This window comes from Rhinolophus sinicus, chromosome 17 (genome assembly GCF_057876585.1).
Source record: "Rhinolophus sinicus isolate RSI-liver-muscle chromosome 17, RSI-T2T, whole genome shotgun sequence".
NCBI classification, from domain to species: Eukaryota; Metazoa; Chordata; class Mammalia; order Chiroptera; family Rhinolophidae; genus Rhinolophus; species Rhinolophus sinicus.
Genome location: NC_142517.1, coordinates 99,834,252 through 99,860,678, shown reverse-complemented (window position 1 = coordinate 99,860,678; position 26,427 = coordinate 99,834,252). Strand labels below are relative to the sequence as shown.

Here is a 26,427-nt window from a genome sequence, read left to right as displayed (position 1 = left end):
TATAAAAGAATTCCTCCTTTCCCAAAGCTTCCCATTTCCCCTTCCTTGTCAACCCATCCCCCACCCTCAGCTCCTATATGTGTGACTTTACAAGGAACTCTCAAGTTTTCCCAAGTGGCTATAACACATCACCCTCCCACCAGCAATGTACAGGAGTCCCAAGTGGTCCACATTCTTGCTGGCACTTTGGCAGTTTTTAAAAAATTGTTACCATTTAATAGATGTGTACATTATTTCATTATAGTTTTTGTTTGCATTTGCCAAATGACTAATTTCATTGAGCATCTTTTTTGTGAGGCTTTTTGGCTTCCATATATCTTTTTTAGTGAAGGGCCTGGTCATATCCTTTGTGCATTTTTTTGTTGGATTGTATTACTATTATTATTGAGTTTTGAGAATTCTATAAGCATGTTTGGCCCTTTATCAGATAAGCAATTCACAAACATTTTCTCTAAGGCTGTGGCTTGTCTTTTCATTCTCTTATCAGTGTCTTTTGAAGTATGCTTTCTATTTGTATGAATTCTAGCGTATCAATTTTTTTCTTTTATGTATCATTTTTTGGATGTCAAATATAAGAAGTCTTTGCCTAATGTAAGGCCACCATTTTTGCTTATGTATTTTTCTAGAAGTTGTTTAGTTTTAGGTTTATATTTAAGGCTAGGATCCCATTTGAGTAAAGTTCATATAGGGCTAACGTTAGGGTTTGGGTTTTTTTTTTTTTTTTCACATACGGATATCCAAAGCTGAACATGGACTTAACGTAAGACTCAGCAATGCCATTTCTAGATATTTGCCTAAAAGAATGAAAAACATATGTCTACGCAAAACTCTGCATGCGAATGTTTGAAGTGGCTTTATTCATGCTCATGAAAACTGGAAACCACCTAAATAATCATCAACTAGTGAAAAGATCGATATGCTGTGGCCCATCCGTGCGGTGCAAGACTACTGAGTGCTAAAAGGAACAGTTTACTGGCACACACAGTAATGTGGATAACTTGGAAATACGTCATATAAAGTGAAAGAAACTGGACTCAAAAAGCTGCATATTGTGGTTCTATGTATTTCACATTCTGAAAACAAAATGATAAGGACAGAAAACAGACCAGCGGTTGCCCAGTGGGTGTGGGGAAGGAAACTGACCACAGAGGGATGCAAGGGAAATTTAGAAGGTGATAGAAATGTCCTGTATCTTGATTGTGGTAGCATTTACGTGCTTCTATGTGTTAGTCAAAATTCATAGACCCATACACCTCAAAAGGGTGAATTTCACTATATGTAAGACTTTCCTAGAAGCACTCTCAAGAAGATTCCTCAGTAAACCGGACTGCAAACAAAAAAGAGCAGGAGGAACAAAGTCTGGAATGAGTGGGGTCTCCCAGATGGGAGAGAGAGCCTCAGCAAAGGGACGCCTTGGCACGGGGGAGGGAGAGCTTGGGAAAACAAAAGGAACATGAGGCCGAGAGTCAAGCACCCCAGGTTCGAGTCCACTGTGCACCTTTGAGCAGGTGAACGGGTCTGGTTCCCTCCCTGTACAAGGAGGGTGTTCCCTGGGGCCGCCTGGGAAAGGGCCAGGCATTTGAAATTAGACAGAAGAGGCTCCCAAGCCAGATTATTTTCTAACTCTGCGATCTCCCTTAAACCTTGATTTCCTTACCTGAAAAATACGATTAGTTCTACCTTTCGCTCAGATTTGTGAGGATGCAGTGGCATCCACATGGGAAGTACTAGCACGTGGTAAGTGCCTGGCCGAGGTTCACTGGTAGAGGCCCATGTGCGGCCCATTCCCCCGTCCCTTCTCACCTCCTCAGAGACACTGCTGAGGAACTCTCTCTTCTCTCTGCCACATGATCGGTTTCCCCCGCTCTCCTGGATCCGTCTCATCAGCACACAAACATGCTGTCATTTTTTCATCTTAAAAAAAAATCTCAGAAAAGTCCTCCTGCAGCTGTTGCTCTTGAACCCACAGCACCATATAACATTTCCCAAGGCACCAGAGAGCTTCCAGCTGCTCAACCCAGAGGCCAGTTCTTCGTCCTCATCCTTTCTGGTCCACACGCAACACAGCAGCTCGCTCCCTCCTCTTGGAAACACTGTCTTCCCTGGGTTCAGACACCAGACTCTCGGTTTTGCTGCCACGTCACCAGCTGCTATGTTGATGTACTTGGTCGGTTCATCGTCATCTGAGCCATCTCAGTTCTGATGTGGCTTCTCTTCTCACTTGTCCCTGCTCCCTTGACACTCTACCCAGTGTCATGGCTCCTCCTAGAAGCACTCTGAAACAGGTACTCCCAGCCCAGACTTCTCCCTGAATCCAACACTTGTATGTCTTCTAATTACCTATTACATATCTTGACTGGGATATTGAATAGGCGTCTCAGTGTGTCCCAAACTGAGCTTATGTTCTTCCCGTCCTTATACTTGCTTCCTGTAGCCTCGTCATCTCAGTTGCTGGCAGTTCTATTCTTCCTTCGCATCATCCTTGACTCTTCTCTTTGGCTCACATTTCACATTCAACCCATCAGAAACCCCTGTTGGCACTACCTTCAGAAACTGGTCATTTCCCTCCATTTCCACTGTTCCACCCTGGTCTAAGCCGCCGTCAGGTGTCACTTGGATGACTGCAAGGGCTTCCTGACTGGTCTCCCTGCTTCCACGCCTCCTTCCTACAATCTACTGTCAACCCAGCAGCCAGAGGGATCTTTAAAACATGAATGGGTTTATATCACTCCCCTGCTCAAACCCGTCCAGTGGACTCTAATCTCACACAGTATAAGTCAAATCATTACAATGGCCAACAAGGCCACATATGATTGAACTCCTTGCCAGACCCCTGACTTCATCTGCTACCCATTTCCTTACTTAGTGTGCTCCAGCCACCGGTCTCCTTACGGTATTTAAGAAATGCCAGGAATACTCCTACCTCAGGGCCTTTGCACTTACTATTCCCTCTGCCTGGATATTCCCCGAGACATCCTTCTGGCTTGCTCTGTGACCTCCGCATCTTTATTTTAATGCCACTTTCTCAGGGAAGCCTTCTTTAACCATCTTATCTAAAGTTGCAGCCTCCTGTCCAGTCACTTTCCCACTCCCGAACCCCTTTCTTTCTTTCATTTTTCTACACAGCCATTACCACCATTGACAAATTCTATATTTTTACTTATTTGTTTATTATTTATTTCCCCAATCACATGAGGGCAGGTGTGTAGATTTGTTTCATTCACTGCTGTGTTCCTAGCACATAGGGGTGCCTGGAACAGTGTACATCAGTATTTCTCAACTTTTGTTTTCCTTGTTGCTCCTCACCCCAGAAGTCTTGGTAGACATTTTTCCTAACTACTCTCCCCCAACCATGAAATTTTAATACCACAAGTATATTCTATATTGGTTTCTGTATTATATTTATATCTGTGCTTTCTATATGTATACATTTTTAAAGAGTAAGGGTTTGGTGTTTTTTTTCTCCTCCAAGAACCAATTTTTATCCCCTTGGGGGATTCTTGCTGTTGTTGAGGATACATGACATAGCTGTTGGACACACATATGTCGGGTGGATATGTTTTGCTTCGAGTAGGATGCAGGAATGGAGTCTGAGGTGGTTAGCAGGTCTGAGGTTTCTTGGGGGAAGACACTGGCTCAGACTGAAAGGAGTTAGCACCATATTGGCAAGGAAGGAAGGAAGAAGAAGAGCAGACAGACCAGTTAGCAACACAGGGCCAGAGGGGAAGTGGGGGCGGGGGGCGGTGGTGGTGGCAGCGTTAAATGTGAAGGCAATTTCTGGTTAAGAACCAGAATTTGTCCACTGAGTCAGGCAGTCCTGTTGACCTTGATTTAAGCTGATTCTGGGGGCTGGTGGTAACAGAAGCTGGATTGAAAGAGTTTTTGGAGAGAATCTGGGACAATGGAGATAAAATTAAATAGTCATCAGAGGGGGTGATAGAATCCAGTATGATTTTTGGGTTTTTTAAAGAAGTTAAAAGACCTCGTTGGCAACTGGAATGGAATTCCAAATCTCTTTATTAAAAGAAAAACTTCTCTGGGTGATGAACACACAATGGGATTTATAGATGATGTAATACAGAATTGTACACCTGAAATCTATGTAATTTTACTAACAATTGTCACCCCAATAAATTTAATAAAATAAAATTAAAAAAAAAAAAAGAAAAACTTTAATCCAACATACTTGGGTGATTGTCAACATGACACATGGAAACTGACTGGTGTTTAGCAACAGGTTTGTAACGTTTGGGATTTGGTAGAAGAATTCATCTAAAACTTGAAAGTGCCAAACTCTTTCGTTAGCAGGGCCAGAGGACTGGAAGGAAGATAGACTTGCTTCTCACCATATTTCTGTTAGTTTGTTCAAAGGTCCAACTCTTTATGAAGGAACTTTTTAAAAAAAATAAACAATATTATGACAGTGAAATGGAAATGAAGATAAAAATTTCACCCACAATCCTACCAACATAAATAGCAAGATTTTTCTTTATTTTTGTCCCTGTTAACTCTTTGTCCATCTTAATATTTATTTCCTATATTCTGTAATCATAATACAGTTTTGAGGTCACATTCTGTTCTTTTTACTTGGAAATAAGCATTTTCCATGCCGTACATGTTGTCTTCAAAACTATCATTGAAATAACAACATGGATTTTCCCATTAAACTGGTATGCTGCTGTTCATTGAGTTGCCTTCCATTGTTTCATGATGATAGCTGATGCTTTCATGAACCACTTCAAGCACATACCTTTTTCTTTCTTATTATGAGGGTGAATGACGAATGAGAATAACCTTTTTGGATGAATTCCCAGGAAAGGAATTACTTGGGTCAGAGTACTTTCTAAAAGAGTGCCGTATGTATATGTATAAATACAAGGTAACCTAATGAACATGAGTTATGGTTTGTAACATCCATATTAAACTCCAGTGTTTCAACCCTGGTTCAAAGCTCAATTCCTCCTCCCTAAAGTCTGGAAAGCAGGGATTTCTGACAAGATACCTAGTCCGAATCAGAACTGGAAGAAACTAGTGATTGGCTTTACTTTCCTACTAGCAGAATAGAAGACACCAGAGTCATAGGAGGGAGAGGGGAAAAAAGGAAACCTGCATTGCATAACTCGCTCAGCGTGCAGAGAACGGCTGTCATGCTCTCATTACTACAGTCTGCTATAATATGAAACCGAGCAGAGTAAGTCGTAAGTTAATGACTTGGAGTGAAAACGCAGTCCCCAGGACGCTCTCTGCAGGAATTTATCCTTCCGCCATCATTTGCTGGGGGGCTCTATTCCTTGCACTGTGTCCCCTGCCTCAGCACCCCCACTCTCCTGGTTGCTTGGTGACTGCTTGAGCCTCTGATCTGTGGTCCCCCCATTCTACAAAGCCGTTACAAATGTTTTTATCTTCTATCCCTTTTCAGATATGCCAAACCTCCCGCACTCATTTTTTAAATTTATTTTTATTTTTTATTAGTTTCAGGTGCACAAAACAATGTAATAGTTAGACATTTATCATTTATGTCCCTCACACAGTGACAACCCCCCTCCCCCCATCCACTATCCCTCTGACATCGCACACAGCCATTACATTTCCACTGTCTCTATTCCTAATGCGGTACTCTGCTTCTTGTAAGTATATATATACATATATATATGTATATATATATATACATATATATATACATATATATAATAAAATTGTAGTTGACATTCATTATTGTTCAGCTTCAGCTTCAGGTGTACATACAGTGCAGTGATCAGGCATCTACATCATCCCTGAGGTGGTCTCCCTAATGAGACAAGTGTCCATCGGATACCCTATAAAATCTTTACAACATTATTGATTACATTCCCCAAATTGACGTTCGTAACCCCGTGGCCATCTTGTGGTTACTGACTGTGCTTTCTAATCCCCTCACCTTCCCCCCTATCCCCAACCCCCACTCTTAAGCACCTTTCACACCCCCGCCTCCATTTGCCTTAGTCTTACATGTGTACCTGGCTTGCAAAAGGATCAGAAATGTGTACTGAACTGAACTGTTCCATTTCACAGAAAACAGGGGCTATCGGGAATTCTCGCAGCTTTCCAGTCGCCCATTGCCACCCACCTACACCTTCTCTTTGGTCCATGACCAACGTTCCCTCCATTTTTAGTGAAAAACATGTTCTCTCTTGTCCAAGGCTTGGACTTCTCCATGTGCTCGCAGACCCACCCTGTCCCACCTTTGCGGGGTCCTTTCTAGATCCATTGCCTACCTTTCCTAGCCGTCTTCTTCCTTTTCTTCCCTGTTGTTCTAGCACAGAAGTATGCTCAATAGCTTCCCATTGGAAACACACACCCCCCCCACACACACACACACCACAACACACCACACACACACACCATACACACACCACACACACACCACACACACACCACACCACACACACCACACACACACACCACACACACCACACACACACACCACACACACACACCACATACACACAGCACACACACACACCACACCACCCACACACACACACCACACACACACAACACACACACACCACACACACTCACCCCACACACACCACACACACACACCACACCACAAACACACCACACCACACACACACTGCACCACACACCACACACTCACACACACCACGCACACACCACACCACACAAACACATGCACACACCACACACACATACAACACACACACCACACACACACACAACACACACACACACACCACACACACACACCACACCGCACACATACACCATACCACACACACCACACCACACACTCACACACACACTGGCCTTAGGTTTCCTCTAGCTACTGCCTGACCTCAGTCTTTCTCTGGGTCCTCCCCTCCCATTCCTCCTCAGCTCCTACAAGCACACCCCACCCCTTCCCCACCAGTCCATCAAGACTGCTTTAGAAAATGTCCCTTGTGGCCTTCTAGAATAAAATTCAAAGGACTGTTTTCATTGTCTATCGTTTGACATCTCCGTGGTGTTTGGGATGGCTGGCTATTACTTCCCTGTTGAAGGGTTCTCCTCCTGTGGTTTCCCCCAGCTGTGCTCTTCCAGCTCCCTGATCCTCCCTCTCGGTGTCCTTGGCAAGTCCCTCCTCCTCTCTGCATACACAGTGGTGTTTCCTAGAACTCGTCCACTTTCCCATTCGATTCCCCTCCCTGGACAACCTCCCCTTCAATCACAGCTCCAACTACCACCTCTAATGTGCTGATGCCTCTTTTCTAGCTCTACCCCAGGTCCCGCTCACGACCTCTAGATCTGCCTAACCAATGGGCATCTCTTGTTGCTGGCCCATAAGTGGAACCTCATTAAACATAACTAAAAATAATTTCATCTTCCCTCTAAACTTCTTTTTTTCTTTCTTATCTTGATGAACTATGAGAGCTATCTTGTCCAGCAGAAATCTGGGATTTATCCTGTCACCAAGCTCTGTTCATTTTTGCGTCTGACTGTTTGGGAAAGATTTCCCCTCCTTTTCGTCCCTCTGACAATGCTTTGGTTTGGGACCCAAACCAAATATTGGAGGAACCGCCAGACTGGTCTCCCCACCTCTCGCTGGATCTTCTTTCAATCCATCTGCTGTCCTGTCACATACTGCTTAACATCCTTAAAGGGCTTCCCATTGCCTACGGGATAAAATCTACTGCTTCAGTCCAGCGAGCGAAGTCTCCCACGTTCTGGCCACTGCCTTCTTCTCCAGCCTTATTTCTCCTCCTCTTTCCTCTCACAGTCTCTGTACTCTGGCCACAGTGGACTCTTCATACCTTTGCTCACGCTGTTCCTTTGCTCAGAGTGGCTTCCTCAATGCCCTCTAGTGAACTTATCCTTAAGAACTCTTCTCCGATTTCCGTGCCTGGCCCTGAGAGAATAACTCTTCTTCTTGGAGCTTCCTGAACAAATACAATAATTGTGATAGTAATGAGTGCTATTCAACCACCTCCACTTTGGGTTTTTCCCCATCTTGGCTCATGGTAAGATCGTACGTCTTGGCCCCTCTGAAGTGAGGCCTACCTAGGTAATAGGCCTTGGCCAATAAAATATGAGTGGAAGTGGCATATGTCAGCTCTGGGTCTCTTGAGAGAATTTAGTTACCAGTGTGAAAGTTTCCATAACGCTTTCTCTCGGCTACAACAACTGGCAATGTGCCAGGTGGTAGCTTCATCCTGGACTAGACCTATAGCTGATCTCTGAAGAAAACATGCCATGAGCAAAAAACAATTCTTTGTTGATTTAAATCTGTGACATTTGGACTGTTTAGTAAAACATAACCTACCCCATTCTGACCGATGTGCCTATATAGTTTTTACAAGCAGTTGGTTATTTAGGAACACTTCTGCTAGAGACAAACTCATAGATACACAGAGCAAACGGATGGTTTCCAGATGGGAGGGGCATTAAGGGGCTGAGTGAAAAAGGGGAAGGGATTCAGAAGTACAAGTTGGTAGTTTCAAAATAGTCACAAAGATGTAATATACAGCATAGAGAATATAGTCAATAATTTTGTAATAACTACATATGGTGTCAAGTGGGTACTAGACTTATCAGGGGAATGACTTTGTAAGTTATATACTCATAAATGTCTAACCACTATGCTGTACATCCAAAACTAATATGATATTGAATGTCTTCTGTCACTGAAAATAAATAAATACAATTATAAATAAATAAATATAAAAGTTTATTCTCTAATTGAGTAATACATTAGGAACATTTTTGGAAACTATTAAGTGACATATATGTATGGACAAAATAATTTAGTGCCCTGGAAGAAATAAAAAAGAAAAGAAAATCACTTTTGTTAGATTCTGAGTTGTTTGTGAACAAGTACCCTATCTCATTCCCTTCACAGTCTCAGAGTCTAGAAAAATGCTTAGGCATGTAATAAGGACCCTATAATCTTTTCGTTGTTGTTGGGGGTATATATACTCTTTAACTTATGAAGAATTTGTGTCTTGCATGCAAAGTCATGATGTTTTCAATAGATCATTGGAGGATAATAAGAATAAAATTTAAAAAACTATTTGTTTTTACTAATTGCTAAGTATGTTCCTTTATTGCTTGCCATTAATCCATGTTTTATTTGATACCTCTAAATGTATGGCTTTCATTTCGGTTGCCTTAAAATTTATTTTATTTCTATCTGCTGGGTTCTTCTGTTACATTTTACCCTGAAACTTTGTTCTCCTTTTATATATTACTGATTTCACTTTAACAGTCATATCTTTTATCTTACAATTCTTACAATAGGAATTAGTAAGGCCAATCAAAACCTATAATTAACCAAGAGTATTAGGCAGTTGGATCATGCACCACCAAAGCAAGAAGATTGGAGGAACTTGTGGGAAGGGAGACAAATAGCCAGGCATTAACTGAAAAGTAACATTGAGCTTGGAAAAAGCGTAACTTTTGAAGTTAGGAGAATTTGGAATTAATCTGGTTTTGTGCCTTACTACGCATGTAGGTCTCTGTATGCCTTGGTTCCCTTATCTGTAAATGTGGATTGTAATAGAAATAAATCATAGAGCTTTTGAGAGATACAAGTGAGATCATTTATGTGGAAGCTCTTTGTAAATTTTAATTGCCTAAGTATTTTTTTTACTATGATGAGAATGGCAGGAGAGTTATATTCCCGTTGAGAAGAGTGGGAGGTATAAGAACACAGTGCAGGGAGAATGTCTGTGTTTTCAAGTCTCAGGACCCATCATGGAGAGTGGGTGGTAGTTATTTGGCCTACAGGTGGTCAGAGTACATATCTGTACATTGGAACCAAAATACCCCCATGGGGGTCCTTAGATTACATGGAATTCAGGAGAACTTTCTGTCTTGTAGCTTAGATTTTTTTTTTTTCCTGAGTAGGTGGGTGACTATTGCTGTAAATAATCCAGGAACTTTGGATTTGTAGTTAATTACTTATTTGATATCTGTCACACACCTTCCTCAGGATCTGATTTATTGTTCCCATTCTTGTTTTTATTCCCCTGGTGCAGTTCGTTGAACATTCTCTGGTTTGTCTCAAATGACATTTGGGCTGACGGCACACCTGTACCGTGTTTCCCCGAAAATAAGACCTCCCCCAAAATTAAGCTGCAGTTAAGATCGTCAGCCAGACAGACGCCTTTAGTACATTATGACAATGTTCCAGAAGAAGATGACATGACTATATTTGAATAAATGTAGATTGTTGTACATGAAAAAGAAGACATCCCCTGAAAATACCCCCTAATGCGTCTTTTGGAGCAAAAATTAATATAAGATCCGGTCTTAGTTTCAGGGAAATACAGTATAAGACCTGATCTTATTTTTGGGGAGACACAGTAAGAGGACCCCTGGTAGTCTCCTTGGAAGGAGCAGAGCCCTTCCACAGGCAACAGGCAGATGGAGGGCAAAATGTCAGCTGTACTTCTGATAAAACAGCTGGAGAACATGGCTTACATCATCCACCAGGTTCTGCTGGATCAGGCAGCCTCAGCCACCCGGTCGAGCAGGGCTGGACCACTGAGGGCTTCCCACCCAGGGCAGAGCTGGCTCCTTCATCCTGACCAGGTGGAGAGCAGGCTCCCGTCACTGGTGGGCAGATGTGGAAAGAGGGGAAGCCTTGGGGACTGGAAGCCGAGTATGTTCACTTTCTTGCTGCAAACTCGTCAATTAGAGCACTCATTCCCTGTGGGGCCAGGTGGGTGTGGATAAAACGCGAGACCCTTCATAGAATAGCAAAAGGAATGAAAGCCAAGGATCCCAGCTTGAGTCTGACCAGAAAACTTCCTAACTGTGTGGAAATAGTGCTAAATCCTGCTTCTCCCCACACCCTTCCCCCACCGTGGCTCCCCACCAGCCCTAACATCAAGGGCTTCTGACTCTTGACCTCACCTGATGTAACCTGTCATGGACACCATCCACCTCAGTAGTTCTCAACTGTGGCTGCACCTTAGAATCACCCGGGGAGCTTCCAAACCCTCTGCGAAGCCTGATTCCCTTGGTCTAGGATGGAGCCTTGACATCTGTAGTTTGAAAGACTCCCCGGGTAATTCTAAAGCACACCCAGGGTTACGGACCACTGGTCTAATGGTTCGGGTCTCATCAACCCTTTTCACCTTCATCTGGCCAGATGTAAAATGCAGGTGATACCATCTGTGAAGCTCTCAGAATGATGGCGGCCTCTGAGAATGATGGTGGCCTCTGAGAATGATGGCGGCAATGGAGCAGCAACTGCTTCCTAGATTAAAGCTGTAATGGTAGCTTCAGAGGTCCTGTTTTCCTTCTCAGCGGGTCCTTCTTCACATAAAAGCCATGTAAAAAAAGAAGTTGTATTTGGCCCCTTGGTGCTTGGCTATTCATTTTCTTGAAAGGGAATAAGAGGGAAGATTTCTTTCTTCTTACAGAAATGCTCTTGATCTGACTTTCCCCTCAGCCCATCTGCAGCCAGTCATTATGAAAATCCAGTAAAAGAAATTCCCTGACATAAGCTCAACGCATTCATCTCCTTTAATATCACCATAATCTCACACCCAGGTACTGAGCCAGGCTTCTAATGGCTGTGTGGTCAGGGAGAATGAAATCCATGACCCCAGCACTTAAAAGGAGGAGACTTGATGCTATGATAGAACCATTTAAAATACAATTTCCTCACTACCTCGCCTGAATTTCTCTCAGCTGAAGTGTTTCTACCTGACTCAAGCCGATTCGGAGGCAGCCCCATCAATGAGTCTTAATCACCCACGGTGGCGTAGGGACGACAGCTGCTTTGGCACATATGTGTCTTTGATAACAGAACCCATTTAACTGCTCCTAATCCACAGGGTATGATTATGTCAGGGTAATAACTCCCGAGAATGGCTTTGCCACAGTTATAACATGCTGGGAGTGAGCGAAATATGAATCCTGCATAAATTAGTCTGCCAGGTACAGTTTGCTATTAGTCAGGTCTATCATACCTATAATAAAACTGCATCATACCAAACCATGTTTAGCGGCATGACTAGGTGAACGGCAAATTTGTCATTGTTTAATGTGAATGAGTTTTGTTGCTAAAAATGTGCCTTTAACTTTATGAAATCCCTGATAGAGTTGAGAGATAAAAATGAGCTTTTGTTTTTCTTTTTTTTTAAATCAGATTTTAATTTATGCTCTAATTCTCCACTGGCTCTTAATACAATTTTTTAGAAACTTTTGGCAGTGAATCAAATGCTATATTATATACCTGCTTTTCTTTTTGCCCCTGTCTCTGTGTTGAAACTGTTCATGTCACCCCAGGAAAGAGCCTGCCATTTTGGTAATTGCTGTGGTGAAATAATTGTTGTAGTCAAAGTAACTAACTTTGAAGATTGTACCATGAAGATTTTCATTGACAGTGACCTTCAGTCAGCTAACCACAGACGCAATCAAATATCTCTGTCTTTAACATAGTCAACATCATGGTAATAATATAATTAAGAAACCAAAAGATCAGCCATAAGCATGTGACCTGCTCAACCTAGATTATTAAATAGGCTTGGCTTTACTATTTTCACTGAAATTGTGAACACAAGAAACAATAAACGACATCAAGTCTTAAGGCCAAATAGTATCACACAGATATATGAAAACTAGCTCTTGTGAAGTACCAATATTATTTTTAAATAGATGGTGAAACTGAAGGCTGCCCTTACATGTTTTGTCATCTCTTTGTATCCCTTTTGCATATTGTAAGGAGACAGAATGTGGCAGAGGGATGAGCATGACCTATAACATGCATCTTAATTTCAATCTCAGGTCTGCTCCTAGTACCTCTATGACTTTGGGAAATTTTTGTGATCTCTCTGAGTTTCCAATTTCTATATTTGTTCAAGAGGAGTAGTGTCCTAACACCTCTGTGAAAGGGTTGGAGATAATATATGCAAAATGCCTGGCACTTATAAGGCACACAATAACTGGGCAGCTGAAATAAATATTTTTTTCTTCCGGGTTGTCTGAACATCCCTGGGGAAGATGAGTTACCCTCTGACATTAGAAGAGAAAACAGAGCAGCAAATTTTGAGAACAATTTTGGAGTCATTCTCCAAAAGTTAAAGCTCACATACCAGCGGTTAGTTCCAGAAGTTCCACTTAGCTGCCATGCGGCTTCAGAAGCAGTTCTGTCAGCTTCTATTTCCTCTTGCAGGTAAGCCCAGGTCAACTACTTTACTGGCTGTTAGGGTGGAGGGTAATTTAACCATCCCACCACTCTGCCTTCGGATTGGCAAATTCAACCATTTACATGTAGAGTGATTATTGATACATAAGGACATGCTGCCGCCAGGTTCATCATGTGCCTTCTGGATGTTTTGAAGTGTAGGATAATTTAAAAGGAAGGAAGGGGTGTGTGTGTGTGTGTGTGTGTGTCTGCATGTGCGTACATGCACATACATGTGCAAAATTATAATTCTCCAGGTTGATTCTGTGGAATATTTTTTTCTGGTAAGGATACTAGAGGTATTTGTTAGGAAGGAAGGAGAAATAAAGGTTCTTTTCCTGGACTACAAAAGGAGAATCAGAAGTTCCTTTCCTCAAAAGCATTTTCCCGATATTTCTCACCAATTTGAGGATAATTTCTACTTAAGTTCTGCCTGTGGGGAAATAATACCTTTGAAGTGTCAAACATACTGGTCATTCCTAAATTCTTGCCATTATCTGTTTAAGAAATCAGATTCTGGAAAGGGGAATTTTTTTTAGTGAGGATGGATGAGGATTTTCTTGGAAAAATGGAGAAAGAAAAAATTAGAAGAAGTAGGAGGTCAGGCTCTCCCTGTCTTCTGACCTTCCTTTTTTGCTTTCTCAGTAATACCTTCTAAATTGAGTGTTTATGGCTGCTCCTGCTCTTGGAACCCATTAACCCATCTCCCTAGATTTCCAAAGCATCTCATTCATTTTCTCCCTCTTTAACCTGTAATTTTCTACACAAAAAGGTTGTGACAGACAGGAAGAAAAGAAGCATTCACTTTGATGATGAAATTTCACTTAGGCCCTCGTCTTGGCATAGAATTAACCCCTGGTCATTCGCAGAATGTAAAAAGAATTTTATGAGACTCTACAATAGTAAGACAATTTATTGAAAGTCAAAAAGAGAGAGAGAGAGAGTTCTGTTTGGAACTGGCAGAAGTTTTGCAAGGGCAGTCTGATGGAGACAGCTGTGGAGCCAGAGGGGCAAGAGAGAGATACTGGCAAATGGAGTTGTGCCAGTGCAGAGTCCCATGCGGGACAGCTGCACCAATAAGAAGGCGTGCTGGGGTTTCATATTTTTCCATGCAGGATGCAAGATGCTTGTCAGCTTGCAGGGGGGCTTCCATTACAATTGTCTTCTCCTGAGAATTGTCCATTCCCCTCTATGATGGATGTTATAATAGTTTGCAGAGCGCTGCTGCTGTGATTGGGAACCATTCTGTTCCCGTCTATGATGGGTGATTGTTAGTTTGTAGGAGTTGCCATTGCGATTGGGAACTACTTTGTTTACACCTGTGATGGGATGTAAGGTGCTTGTCAGCCTGCATGTGCTGTGCTGGCCAGCGAGTCAGAGCCAAGTGGTTAATGTTTAGCTCATTCCTGTTAGCCCACAAGCTCGTTTTTGTTAACTCTTTGCCTGTCCCATCCTACCAGCTTACAAGCCCATTCCTGTTAACTGCTTGCTTGTCTCATCAGCCCTGACAAATGGTAGATATTTCAGAATAATTTCAGAATCCTGAACTTTGAGGACCAAAGAGTAACGGCACACAAAACTCACCACTTCTGATGATGGGCTGAAATCTGTCCGCAGAGGCTTTATGAGACTGAGACTAGACAGGTCATGCAGTTTTAAAGCTGGAAAGACTTTTCCTGAAACAGCCAGACCCTCAGATCATAGAGAGTTTGAACTGGAAGAGATGCTGGAAATCACCTAGTTTTACTTCCCATTTTACAGATGCAAGAACCGAAAACCAATGAAGTGATGTGATTTGCTCAAGGTCTAATCCCCAGTGAGTGGCAGATATCTGCCTCAATCCTCGGCTGCTTAAAGTCAAAAGTGTCAGTTTGCCAAACGTTTACTAAGTACCTCTTGGGGGTGTGCACTGCGCTAGGTCTGGTTGGAGAGAGAGCTCAGGATCTCCTTGCAGAGAAATACGTATTCTCAAATACTTGTAATACCAGGTGATTTGAAATAATAGAGCAAACAGCAAGGTCTGGGAATGACAAAGGAGGAAAAACTTATTTGGCTGAGAGAAATTGAGAAATTTTCCTTCACACTGGTGCTTCTTAAACATTACTCTCCTCCTCCCACTAATCACTTTTTTACAATGGGAAGAAAACAGAATCTCTATTTGTTGGACTGTTTTAATGAATGAGTGAGAGTAGACAGTAGTCCCCCTGCCACACACACAGCTAAATGGCAGGACCGCACATGCGTGCTAGGTGAAATGGTCAAGTGGCTTCCTTCCCCCACCCCTCCCACCAGTAGTCTTCCCAGGTGAACTCCCAGGTTTCCCTCCCTCTCCCACCATGCCTGCTTCCACACCGGCCACACACTAAGAAAGGAGAAGAGACAGGCACTGTTAACAGAAGAGGGTTGGTCAGAGACCTTTCCAGCTCTGCTATGGTTCGGCAGGATGACAGGAGAGGTGCAGGTGTGCAGGACAGTGACCAGTAGATCATCTGGGGCAGGTGGGGTTAGCAGGAGACAGGAGTCTCGCTTGCAGGGCATGTGGAGACAGAGCGTCAGAGGTCATAGAGATCCCGAATCCTAACTCATCTACCCCAAAATTTGTTTGAGAAGCCACTTGCTTGCTCACAGAAGTAATTTCAACATCCCTTCTGCAATCTGGATCACATGCTTTATTTGGTAAAGAGACTCTGCTTTTCTAAAATATGAAATAAGCTAAACCTCTGTTAAGCTTTTTACAAATTTTCAATCATAAGGTACAAATTAAAATGCTTTTTAAAGTAAGGCTCAAGTTGCAAGCTGTGACACATGATTGGTTCATTTTTATTTTTCACATTAAAAAAAAAAAAGATTCCATGAGTTTTCACTGGCTCATTGAATGTGTTGGCAATGAATAGATCAGCATACCTAGGAATGATTGATACCATTGATTCTTGGATATTGTATTTTCATGATGCTCTGCAGTGTTTCAAACCACCAAAACAGAAACCTACCCACACACACTGAGAGCAAAACTAGCAGTTTTTGTCTTGATAGCACACTTAGAGTTTAAACATCATCATTAAAATTTTACAGGTGACACATCAGGAAAAATTAAGCCCACCAGTTGTGTTGCCTTGCAAAGAAAACAGTTCTTCATTATAATGAATGAAATTGTGTGCTACGTATGAATGCCAGTGACCTCTAGAAAATGAACCACTGACCCATAAATGGATGAGAACCAGCCGGAGTAAATGAGGCAGAAATTTTCCCAGCATAACTGTGCATGCTGGCAGGGAAGATTCTTGTTATAATTAAAAGAGATAGAGTAGTCAACAGGGAACGTTCAATAGGAACAAAAATGACAACATAGCCTAACTATTTTTCTGGTCCATTCTTCATCCTCATGTTACACCACATATCTGGGTTTTAAAAGTGACACATACATTGCACATAAAAATAACACACATAAGATTGTAGACAACCAAGCAAAAATTCATTTAGAATATGGACACCATCAATGCCCAATTTATTCAGAGTAAATCTCCATCTAGATTTTTACTGTCCAGTATGATAGCTATTATCCACATTGAAATGGCTAGTGGACACTTGAAATGTGGTTACTCTGAACTGAGATTTGCTGTAAGTACAAAATACACACCAGATTTCAAAGACTTAGCACCCCCCCCCCAAAAAAAAAAGTAAAATATCTCAATACTTTTTTATATATTAAGAGTTAAAATAACGGTATTCTGGATATCTTGTGTTAAAGAAAATGTCTCTAAAAATTAATTTCACTTGTTTCCTGTTACTTTTTTTCCCTAATATGGCTACTAGAACATTTAAAATTATACACGTGCCTTGTGTGGCTAGCATTATATTTCTGTTGGCCAATGCTGATGGAAACGAAAAGTTTGGTCAGTGAGGTAGCATTTAGCAATCCAGCAGAATTGAAATGTGAATTCATATTAACTGAAGGTAACATGACAACATGAATAAAACTGACCACGAAATGACTGATACTTTGATGAGTTACCTTTTGCATTCCTTTTATACTGGAAAGTTTCTGCAAATCCAAACATTTGCTTAATAACCTTCTAAAGGGAAAATGCGAAAGAGGGAAGTTCTGGGAAATGAGTTGTACTCTAATTATAAATTGGACTCTGGAAGAAACAGAAAAGAATCATCCACTCAGAGCTTTTTGGAGGCTTTGAATTTCGCTTGAAGGAAGTCCCCGTTGAGAAGATAGGGTTAGGTCGCCCTATGGTATCTCCATTTCAGTGTAGAAAAAGCAAAGGCTCCAGCAAAGTCACTGGATGCTCCCTGCTTTTGTCTAAATTCATTTGTGCGAAGCTTTACTCATGCTTTAGCTGCCAGTGACTTATGGTTAAATCCTTCACTTATCTTTTTTCCTTTTTTATTTTTTAATACAGTTGCAAATCATGTGACATTCTGCTTTGTTCTCCAACCACCTCCACACCCCTGCCCCAGTGAAAGCTAAACAACTCTAACAGCCCCATTACCCTAGTAAATTAAAACCATTCAGCAAAAAGAGTTGGTATCCACTTTATCAAATCTAGTGGATGATAGTATCTTAAAAAGCTGAAGAGTAATTCTTTGTGAATTCTTGCACCTTATGAAAATTCGTAACACTTAGGAACTTATGTGAGTTGAAAGTTTGGTGTCCAATAACTACTAAGAAGACACAGGAATGTTGCAGAAATATAAATAGGCCAGCATTGAAATTTAATTAGACACTGCATGTTAATAATAAATTCAATTAATTTAGTCTTCTACCTATGCTAGAGAAAAAAATATCCAGGCAAAATAATAATTCATTTTAAATGCCTCAATTGGTAAGCTCCTTTCCTGAAGAGTGATTTATGCACTAATTTACTGGCTGTGTCTTCATAAGATTGTTCCAAACCAGCCCTTTTGAAATAATAATAATTTCTGAATGTGTGCTGTGAGAGATATAACAAATGACTTCTTATTAATTTTCATTTAATGAGTTGCCTATTCACATGGTAACTTTTTAAAAATTCTCTTCTTAAGATAAACAGGTTATAAATACTGTGGATAATACTTCCATTTCACAAAAATCGCAACAGGAAAACTGTCTCACGTTCTCTACCTGACTTGAAGATCAATGAGTTGCAAATTTCTGTACTAAATAGGCAACTATTTCTTTCCCAGTTAGTGCAGCTGATTGTTTTCGATTGCTATAGCTAAGTGATTCCAAATTGATTTGAAACAAGAGAATACTTATCATCAGGAAAGGTCCTAGCAAGGGTAAGTGGGAAGCAGACCTGAAACAGAGTCATGAGCAAGGTGGAAAATCAGCTGGGGTTGGTTATGGAGACCACAACAGTGACCGTTTAAAAAAAAACACAAGGAAAACCACGGCTTGCAGCTTTCCTCTTTCTCTAAGTCCCTCCTTTTTTAAAAAGACCCCCGAATTTCTTATGTAAATATTAATATTTAAGAAGAATGTTAATTACTTATCTTTTGAAGACATTTAACTCCATAGCAACTCATTAACTATATGCTGTCATAATAATAATGTCATAATAATAATAGCAAGGATGAAATAATTAATATAAACACAAAATCATAAAAACTAGGAAGAAGAGATGGCTCAGAAGAGTCATAGGTGTTTCAAATGGTTCACAGCTATTTAAAAAATACTGCATTAGACAGGGCAAGACTCTTAAAAATAATTCCATGCAACAAGTGTGCCTCAAGTATTAAGGAATTGCAATGCATTTGTTACTTACATGAGAACCGAAAGGGCCTCGCTCCTAATCCACACTGCCTCACGCCCTCTCCGTGGAAAAGCCCGTACTGCATCTCACCCATGAACTTATCCAGCTCCTGGCCTGAGGCGTTGACGAGCAGAGCCCCAGTTTTGCAGAAGAAAGTGGCTTTGATCCACAAGGGTGTCCCCAGGGCTGTCACCACTCCAAGGGCGCACACGAAGCTTAACAACCCAGCCATGCAAAAAATGACTTTCTTCTGTTGGCTTGGCATGATGAGAAATGGCTTTTGTGAGGGTGACGTTCAAAAGCAAGACCTTTGTGAGTGTCGAGAAGCTACTGCCCCTTGACTGCATTTATTATAGAAGCTGAATGGCCAGATCCCAGCTGAAAAGGCAAGTTCACTATCGACGGAGGTTCTGGCCAGGTTAAATGTCAGTAGAATGCTAGGGTGAAGGCTTCTTCTGCTTCTATTTCTCTCTAATTTGAAATCTTTGGACTAAGAATCTGTAAAATAAAACTCTTTCAAACTGCCTTTGAGTATCTCCTCCTGTGTCACTTGGTAACAAAGGTCTAAGATAACAGATGGAGTCCTCTGTGTAACTTGATAGATGCCTCCCCTTTCCTCAGCCTTTTGTCTGATTGGATGAGTTGAAACTTTCAGAAACAGACTTGGCTCCTACGGTAAATTTTCAGCAACTTGAGAAGTTCATTTATTGATGTGTTTTTATTTTTGTGGGTTGTTTTTTTGTGTGTTTGGGGGCAGGTAGAAGAGGAATTTTGGCAGAATTAGAAAAAACATGTCTGTTTATTGATATTAATTGACTCTGAAAAATGTTAATTGTACCCGGACAAAAGATGGGACTGAAGGGGGTCCTGCATGGATGTGAAGTGCCTTAGACCAGCGGTGTCAAAACTGCAGCCCGTGGGCCAACTGCGGCCCGCAATCCATTGTTAATTGGCCCGCAGCAAATTCCAAAAATATATTTAGTTTCCTTAAATAAACCAGGTGAGGCAATACGTACTTCACCTCGAGTGAGTGGCCCGGCTGTTTGTGTATTTTACCGCATAAGGTCCTTGGTGAAAAATGTTGAAAAAAGGTTGGACACCCCTGCCTTAGACCAACCACCGGGACTTGTCTTCCTAACTTCTTTTCTCCTAGATCCGTGATTTAGAACCAATGTATCAATAGAGCATATGATTCAAATTTTTCCTGGCAAACAAAACTATGGAGATGCAGGTGTAAATATCTAGATTTCTAAATGTTTCCCTTTAAAACATTTGGCTGCTTCTGGACAATTGCAAGGGAATGTTGTTCTGGGTCTGAGAGGTACCATGATCTGGAAGATCTGGAAAGAAGACAAGGGCATTGTCATGGGAAAAAGTGGCCGTGGTCAGACAGAAAGCTCTAAGAATTTGCCATAGCAAAGCAGGGTCCCAGCCAAGGTGATGGGTTAGGAGGACAAGAGACAAAGTCATGAGCAAGATTAAGTAGCAAAGGGAGTTTGGTTAAATTGTCAAGATCTGAAAACCAAAGTTCGGAATTCAGTGACACCATTTCCATTCTGCATTTCCAATGAGATTCCTCCTCCCGCAAACAGATATAGGACTGGTGTGTGTGTGTGTGTGTGTGTGTGTGTGTGTGTGTGTTTACGGAATATCTGTTGTATGCCTGTTGTACTAGGCTCTGATCTACAAAGAGTTCTTAACTTTTAGAACAAAAGTTCTCAACTTTTAGTAAGAACTGAGTATGTCTGGCACCTTGCTAAGTATTTTACCTGAATTCTTATTTAATCTCACAATACCATATAAAGTAATGATGAAAATGATGATGGTATGGTGGTGAATATTATGATGATATCCCCATTTTAAAGGTAAAGAAACTGAGGCTCAGAGAGATCAAGCAATTTGCTCAAGAAAGTAGTGATGCTGACTGCAAATCCAGGTCTTCTAATTATGAGGTTTATGTGTGTTCTAGGCAGCCCTTGACCTTGAAGAGATGACAAGCTCTTCAGTTTGGGTGGGGTTGAACTGGGGGTAACAAGGACAGAGTAACCCACTGCTAGTGATACATCTTGGGTGCTTGAAGAACAGAGACATCTGCAAATAGAATTTTTCCAGTTGATCAAAAGCACATGTTTGTGCTAGTTTCTATTATCTTGATCTACCTTTCAGCATGGCAGCTTAAAAGAAATTAATAAATGAAGATTTATTTTATACCATTGTCAGCATAGATGAGTCTCTAAGTAGTGTGTACTTTGAGGAGAATATAGACTTGGATTTTTTGGCACAGCTATTCTCTCTTAGTAGTTGCCAGGGGCTGTCTTGTTAAAGAGACAACTGTGCATAGAACTGACTCAGGAATGCCAGGGTCTCATTGGAGGAAGAGGCGGGCAGCATAAGCCAGGGCTTCAAAAGAATGGGGCATACACAAGATTCAAAAGAGGCACTCCAAATTAGGTTTACGATATCAGTGAGTCTTTTTAGTTCAGATTACTTGTCATACCCAATAAACAACTAATTACAGGTTACTTGGCCTCCCAGTGAATTCTCGGCTGGATTTAGAGTAATTGCCATCATTGTCCGCTAGCAAAACACCAGTGCCCACAAAAAGTGGTTTTCTGGGGGTATGTGTGCCACACCCATTCCAGAAACCATAGTTTAAGATGTCTAAGGAGAGTTCTGCTAACTAAATCAATGTATTCCGTAATTGAAAGAGACAGAACATTTCCAAGCCTGGGAACAGAAATTACCTACAACATAATCAATATTATTAATACCTCTACAGAAAGGGTGTGGTAAGAGAAGGGTCGGTGACATAACACAGTGGTTCAATGAACAAAAACCTAGCCAAATATATCTAGAGCTATCCAAGAAGAGCCCTGACTACGGATGCAGAGAGCAATTAGATGGCACCAGTTCTTAAGTATGCACCAGTCTATAACGAAAATTTCCCTGATCTGTAGAAACATGAGGAAAGTCGTTAGGACACAGTGAGTTAACCTTTGATCCTGATCTTTGTGGTTAAGATTTCCTTCCTTTATAAAATCATGGTAGTTGAATTTTTAATGTTCTTACTTGGCAAATTAAAAAATTGGCAAATTTATATCTGTTTCCAATTTACAAAACAAAACAAAACCCCAGTGGTCTGCGAAATGCAAGAGTATGAATCCCTACGTGGAAGGGATGAGGCTAAAGACTGGAGCCCCGGGGGCCTGGATGACCTCTGCTTTGACCCGGGGTCCTCAGCCCGGGCTGCTCACCGGCATCACGTGAGGAGATGGTAAAGCTATTGATGTCTCGGGTCCTAATAACTCAGATTTAGATTTATTGGGTTTAGAGTGGCCCTGGTGTTAAAGCACCCCAGGTGATTGCAATGTGCAGCCCAGGCCGAGAACCAGGGGTGCCCCATTCTCACACGGCTGCCTTGTGATTCCTGACGAGGCTTTGCAGCTGTCTTGGTACTGGAATGCATGCAGACACAAACATCCGGTCACTGGAGGGAATATTCTAATTGTAAATTAATAAATCTATACCATTTATAGCTCACACTTTCCTGAATTTTTTTCAGCCCCAAGAGCATGATCTTGTTGAAATGCCTTGATGGTGTTAGGTTTCATCATATCCAATGCGAAAGACCCCAAGTCACCATGGGAATGTCGCGGTGATGTCTCCTGGTCGTGAAGCAGCCGCCCTCAGGTCGCACGCCCACCTCACCTCCTCTCCGTGCCTGTGCAGCTTCTTTTCAAACTTTAATCTTAACCTCCCACCGGCTGCATAGTAGTGTGTGATCCGCCCTCTGGGAATGATATAATAGAACCTGGCAGTCATTACGCCTGACAGCCTTCTTTTGAAATTTCATCTTAAATGTCTTGAATGACAGCGGTGACACCATTTTCCTTGCAGTCTCTCTGAGAATTTGAGTCATTAATGTCAGCAAGTTTTCACCAAGTAGCCTACTGAAATCTTTACTTCTCTCAATCTTAATAGCAAGGCATTTGGTGACATAAGGAAATGGAACGAGGCCTTTGCATCCTCCCCCGTGGCCCCTTTCAGGTTCTGGATGATATAACTCTTCAGCATGATTCCGAAGGACATAGGAAAACGAGTACAATTGCAGACTCTGTCTTCGCTTTCAATATAACATTTATGCCTCTTCTCACACTAATTTGACTTCCTTATTTTTCCTTATAGTCATTCAAAAACAAAAACAAAACAAAAGTCCCAAATCCAAAGGCCTGGGAATTCTCCCCTGATTTACGCTCTCTGTGTAAGAGACAGCGTGCATGGTGTGGAAAGACTACTGAGAGGAAGATGTGATCCAGGGCCTGGGTTCAGGTCCAAGTCCATCACTAAACTAAGAATTCCTTAATTTTTCTGGCGTTCATTGTACTCGTGTATGAAAAGTGATCTCGGCCTACATAGGCGATTCCGAATTTTTTTTAACCAGTGAAACCATTTCCTCAACTGAATTCTTGGGTGAAATACGAGATAAAAATTGAGCTTCTGTACTGGAAAGGATGGGATCAAGGAGTTCTGCCACTGGGCCCCCCTCGCTCTTTATTCTCAAAGACCACCCCCCACTCCCAACCCTAAAGTCAGCTCTGAGAAGCAGTTGATCCTTTAGTTCCCTTCTAACGAAAAAAAGTTCTCTGCATGTTATGGAATTAAAATTAGTCCATTTGCTAGATTATTTCTCTTTTTATTCCTCTGCTGTACTAACCTGTTAGCTATGATAGAATATGGCCTTGCCTAGAGATTATTCCAATGATTAATTTTTAGATTATTTAATGAGAGTTTCTGGGTTTTGTCTGATTTGTCGTTGGTAATACTGATTTTGCTTTTCTTCCAAATGGATCATTATATGCGAAAGCCTCTCCAAGAGAGATACAACAAGGGCTTATCAAGCTTCCTGTTCTAACACAAGAGGCCTTTGTGAATCTATCCCATTTTTCTCATCCTTAAAGCAAAATCTGGCAAATTTGATTGACGTTTCTTGACTAATTCAAGTTGCTGGGGATCCTCAAGTAGCATTGTAATTCTCTAATGACTGTAAGGGGGAAAAACACTCCACAGAAAGAATTGATTGATTTATTAGGGGGAAAATTACCACATGTGCTAGACCTTGATTGCAGCTAATATTTGTAGAGCTAATTGCTTGAACTAGAGGATTAAAAGGGTTGAGGGAAGGGAAGAGAAAGAAAACAAAGTTCTTTTGGAATACAGATGAACCCACAGTGGGTTTGGACTGAGAGGGAGAATTCAGTGCAGGGATTTTCAGTGTTGATGATGGTTATGGGGATAGTTAGAGTAAGTGCAAGAGTTGAGCTTCTTTGACAGAGCAGCTATAGAGCGAGAGCCAGAAGGAGAGGAAAATTGCTGCTGCTATGATCTGTCAAATAAGATACGTGTGACACCCTTTGGTTTTTCTGGGTTTCTTGTTGGTATCTTATATCAAGACTATGTTGATTCTTAAACCTCAACCCAGCAGCATGTCTGAGCTATTACAGGAAGGAGGAAAAAGTTAGTTAACCTAAAGAAGTGAAGAGGGAAGCCACAGTTTGAAACACCTATGTTAACAATAATAGATGGACCAGATTCCTAGTACAGGGAAATGGATAGTCATTTTCCTCACTGCTGTAACCTGGGGTAGATGGATTGAGATGGCAAACTTTGAAGTCGTTTGATTCTGTCATTACCAATTATTATTGTTGTGTAAATGTTTTCCTTTGGGTGGGTGTGTGTCATTTAAGATAATGACAATTTCCGTGATGACATGCTTCAAAGTAGCAGTATTAACAAAAATTTAATACATATGGGGACTTACTCCGTCTCAGCTCTATTCTAAGTGCTGTGTATCGATTTATTTCTTTTCGGACACACTGGGGCAATTATTAAATTTCCTACCCCTCTGTTAAGATGTTTCAGGTTGTAGGATAGCTTACTTTTCAGTCATACAGATCACAAAGTCTCCAAAACCCTTCTCGTGGTGAAGAACTGGATAATAGCACACTTAGGTGAATTTATAGTTTGTCAAATCTCCAAAAACAAGGGAGTGATGCTAACTGGAGAGATCTTTGGACTAATTCCCCCGTACGTTTTTATTAGTGACTTGCTTAGAAACATAGCCTATATGTCATCCAAAATGTTAGCTTTATATCAAACCTTTATTTGAGCACTGACTTTGGGTAGACAGCTATAAATAATAGATACTAAATGGAGATTCAAGATTATCTTCATAGTTTATAAGAATGAGACCAAAGCAACAAGATGTCTTTAGGTTTAAAAATGTAATTGCCTGGGGAATTTTGGGTGGGCAGGCTGTCTGTGAAAAGACAATTAGCTAGACAATGCGTTCACAAGAGCCAATAGTGACAGGACTATTACAAGTGCTATGATAGTATAACATGCACTTTGGCGTGTCTCCCCAGCCCTCGACCCTTTCTTTGCAAAATTCCTTCAATACCCACTGGTATAAACTCTGTAGCATCCACATTTACACTATGTGACCCACCCTTTCTAGTGTGCTTTGATTAAGAATAGACATCTGGACCAAACAGATCATGTCTCCTGGAAATCTAGTCATGGTGCTGAGAGAACAAGTCACAGCGCTGGCAGCCGTTCTGCAGAAAGAGAGAAGATAGCAGAGTCTTTTTCCACAAAGAAGATCTTGAATTGACCAAACTGGCGGCTCCATTTTTCTACCAGCTGTCACCCTTCTCCCTCCAAGAAGTCAAATGTAGGTCTATGCTTTCAAAGTTTTCTTAGTCTTTTACCTATTTATTTCTAAAGGAAGCGCCTGGCTGGTTCTTGGTGCAGTACACCGGGTGAAACTGGCTGCGATGCCCAGAGGAGTGAAGGATGACTGCCGTGGGCCCCATGTGTGGTACGGAAGCATGTGTGTGAGGGCTGCCTGTGCCCCATCACAGGGCCTGTCTCACACAGCCCTAGATCAGGAGATTTCAAGCAGGCTGGTCTTGTCTGGTTCCTCCTTCATCAAGGATGAGCCCTCCCTTTTCATGCTGTCACTACCCCCATAGGTGTCCAGGGTCCCATCCTTGAATCCTGGAGGAACCACAGGGTCCTGTGCTAATGAAGTTCCTGGGATTGACTTCCTGGGATTTTCCTCAGGAGAGGAAAAGAAGAGTTGCAGAGGGCTGAACTGAGTCTGAGCGCACAGGCAGGCAGCCCTGCTGTGGGTGGGTTGTGGTGTGCTGGCTGCTGTCCAGCGAGCGGCCTCACTAGGTGACCACGACAAGGCTGGATTACGGTTCAGTTAGATAGATGATCAGGGACTCCCCTTCCACTTTCAGCCCCTCGCTGCAGCTCAGGCCCCCTGCCCAACCTCTCTTGAATGTGAGATCCCTTCCTCCTCTTCACTTTCTCAGACTATCGTGTCCTTCAGCAAATCTGCCTGCATCCATGCGTGCTCTGCAAAGAACTCTGATTTGGTTCTTTCTGTCCAGCTTTAGGGTAGCTCGCACATGAATTGATCTTTCAAATAGCTTTCCTTCTTCT

General features: G+C 41.7%; 1 protein-coding gene across 1 annotated transcript in view; it reads right to left on the bottom strand.

Annotated features, from left to right (window-relative positions):
* The window catches only part of CLRN1 (clarin 1), a 40,950-nt gene extending 21,526 nt beyond the window's left edge, over nucleotides 1–19,424 (bottom strand). The window contains exon 1 of the mRNA XM_019748853.3: nucleotides 18,931–19,424. Within this exon, the coding sequence (XP_019604412.1) occupies nucleotides 18,931–19,183 (253 nt within the window). The 5' untranslated portion in view covers nucleotides 19,184–19,424. The remainder of the gene's footprint in view (nucleotides 1–18,930) is intronic.
* Nucleotides 19,425–26,427: the final 7,003 nt, after the last annotated feature.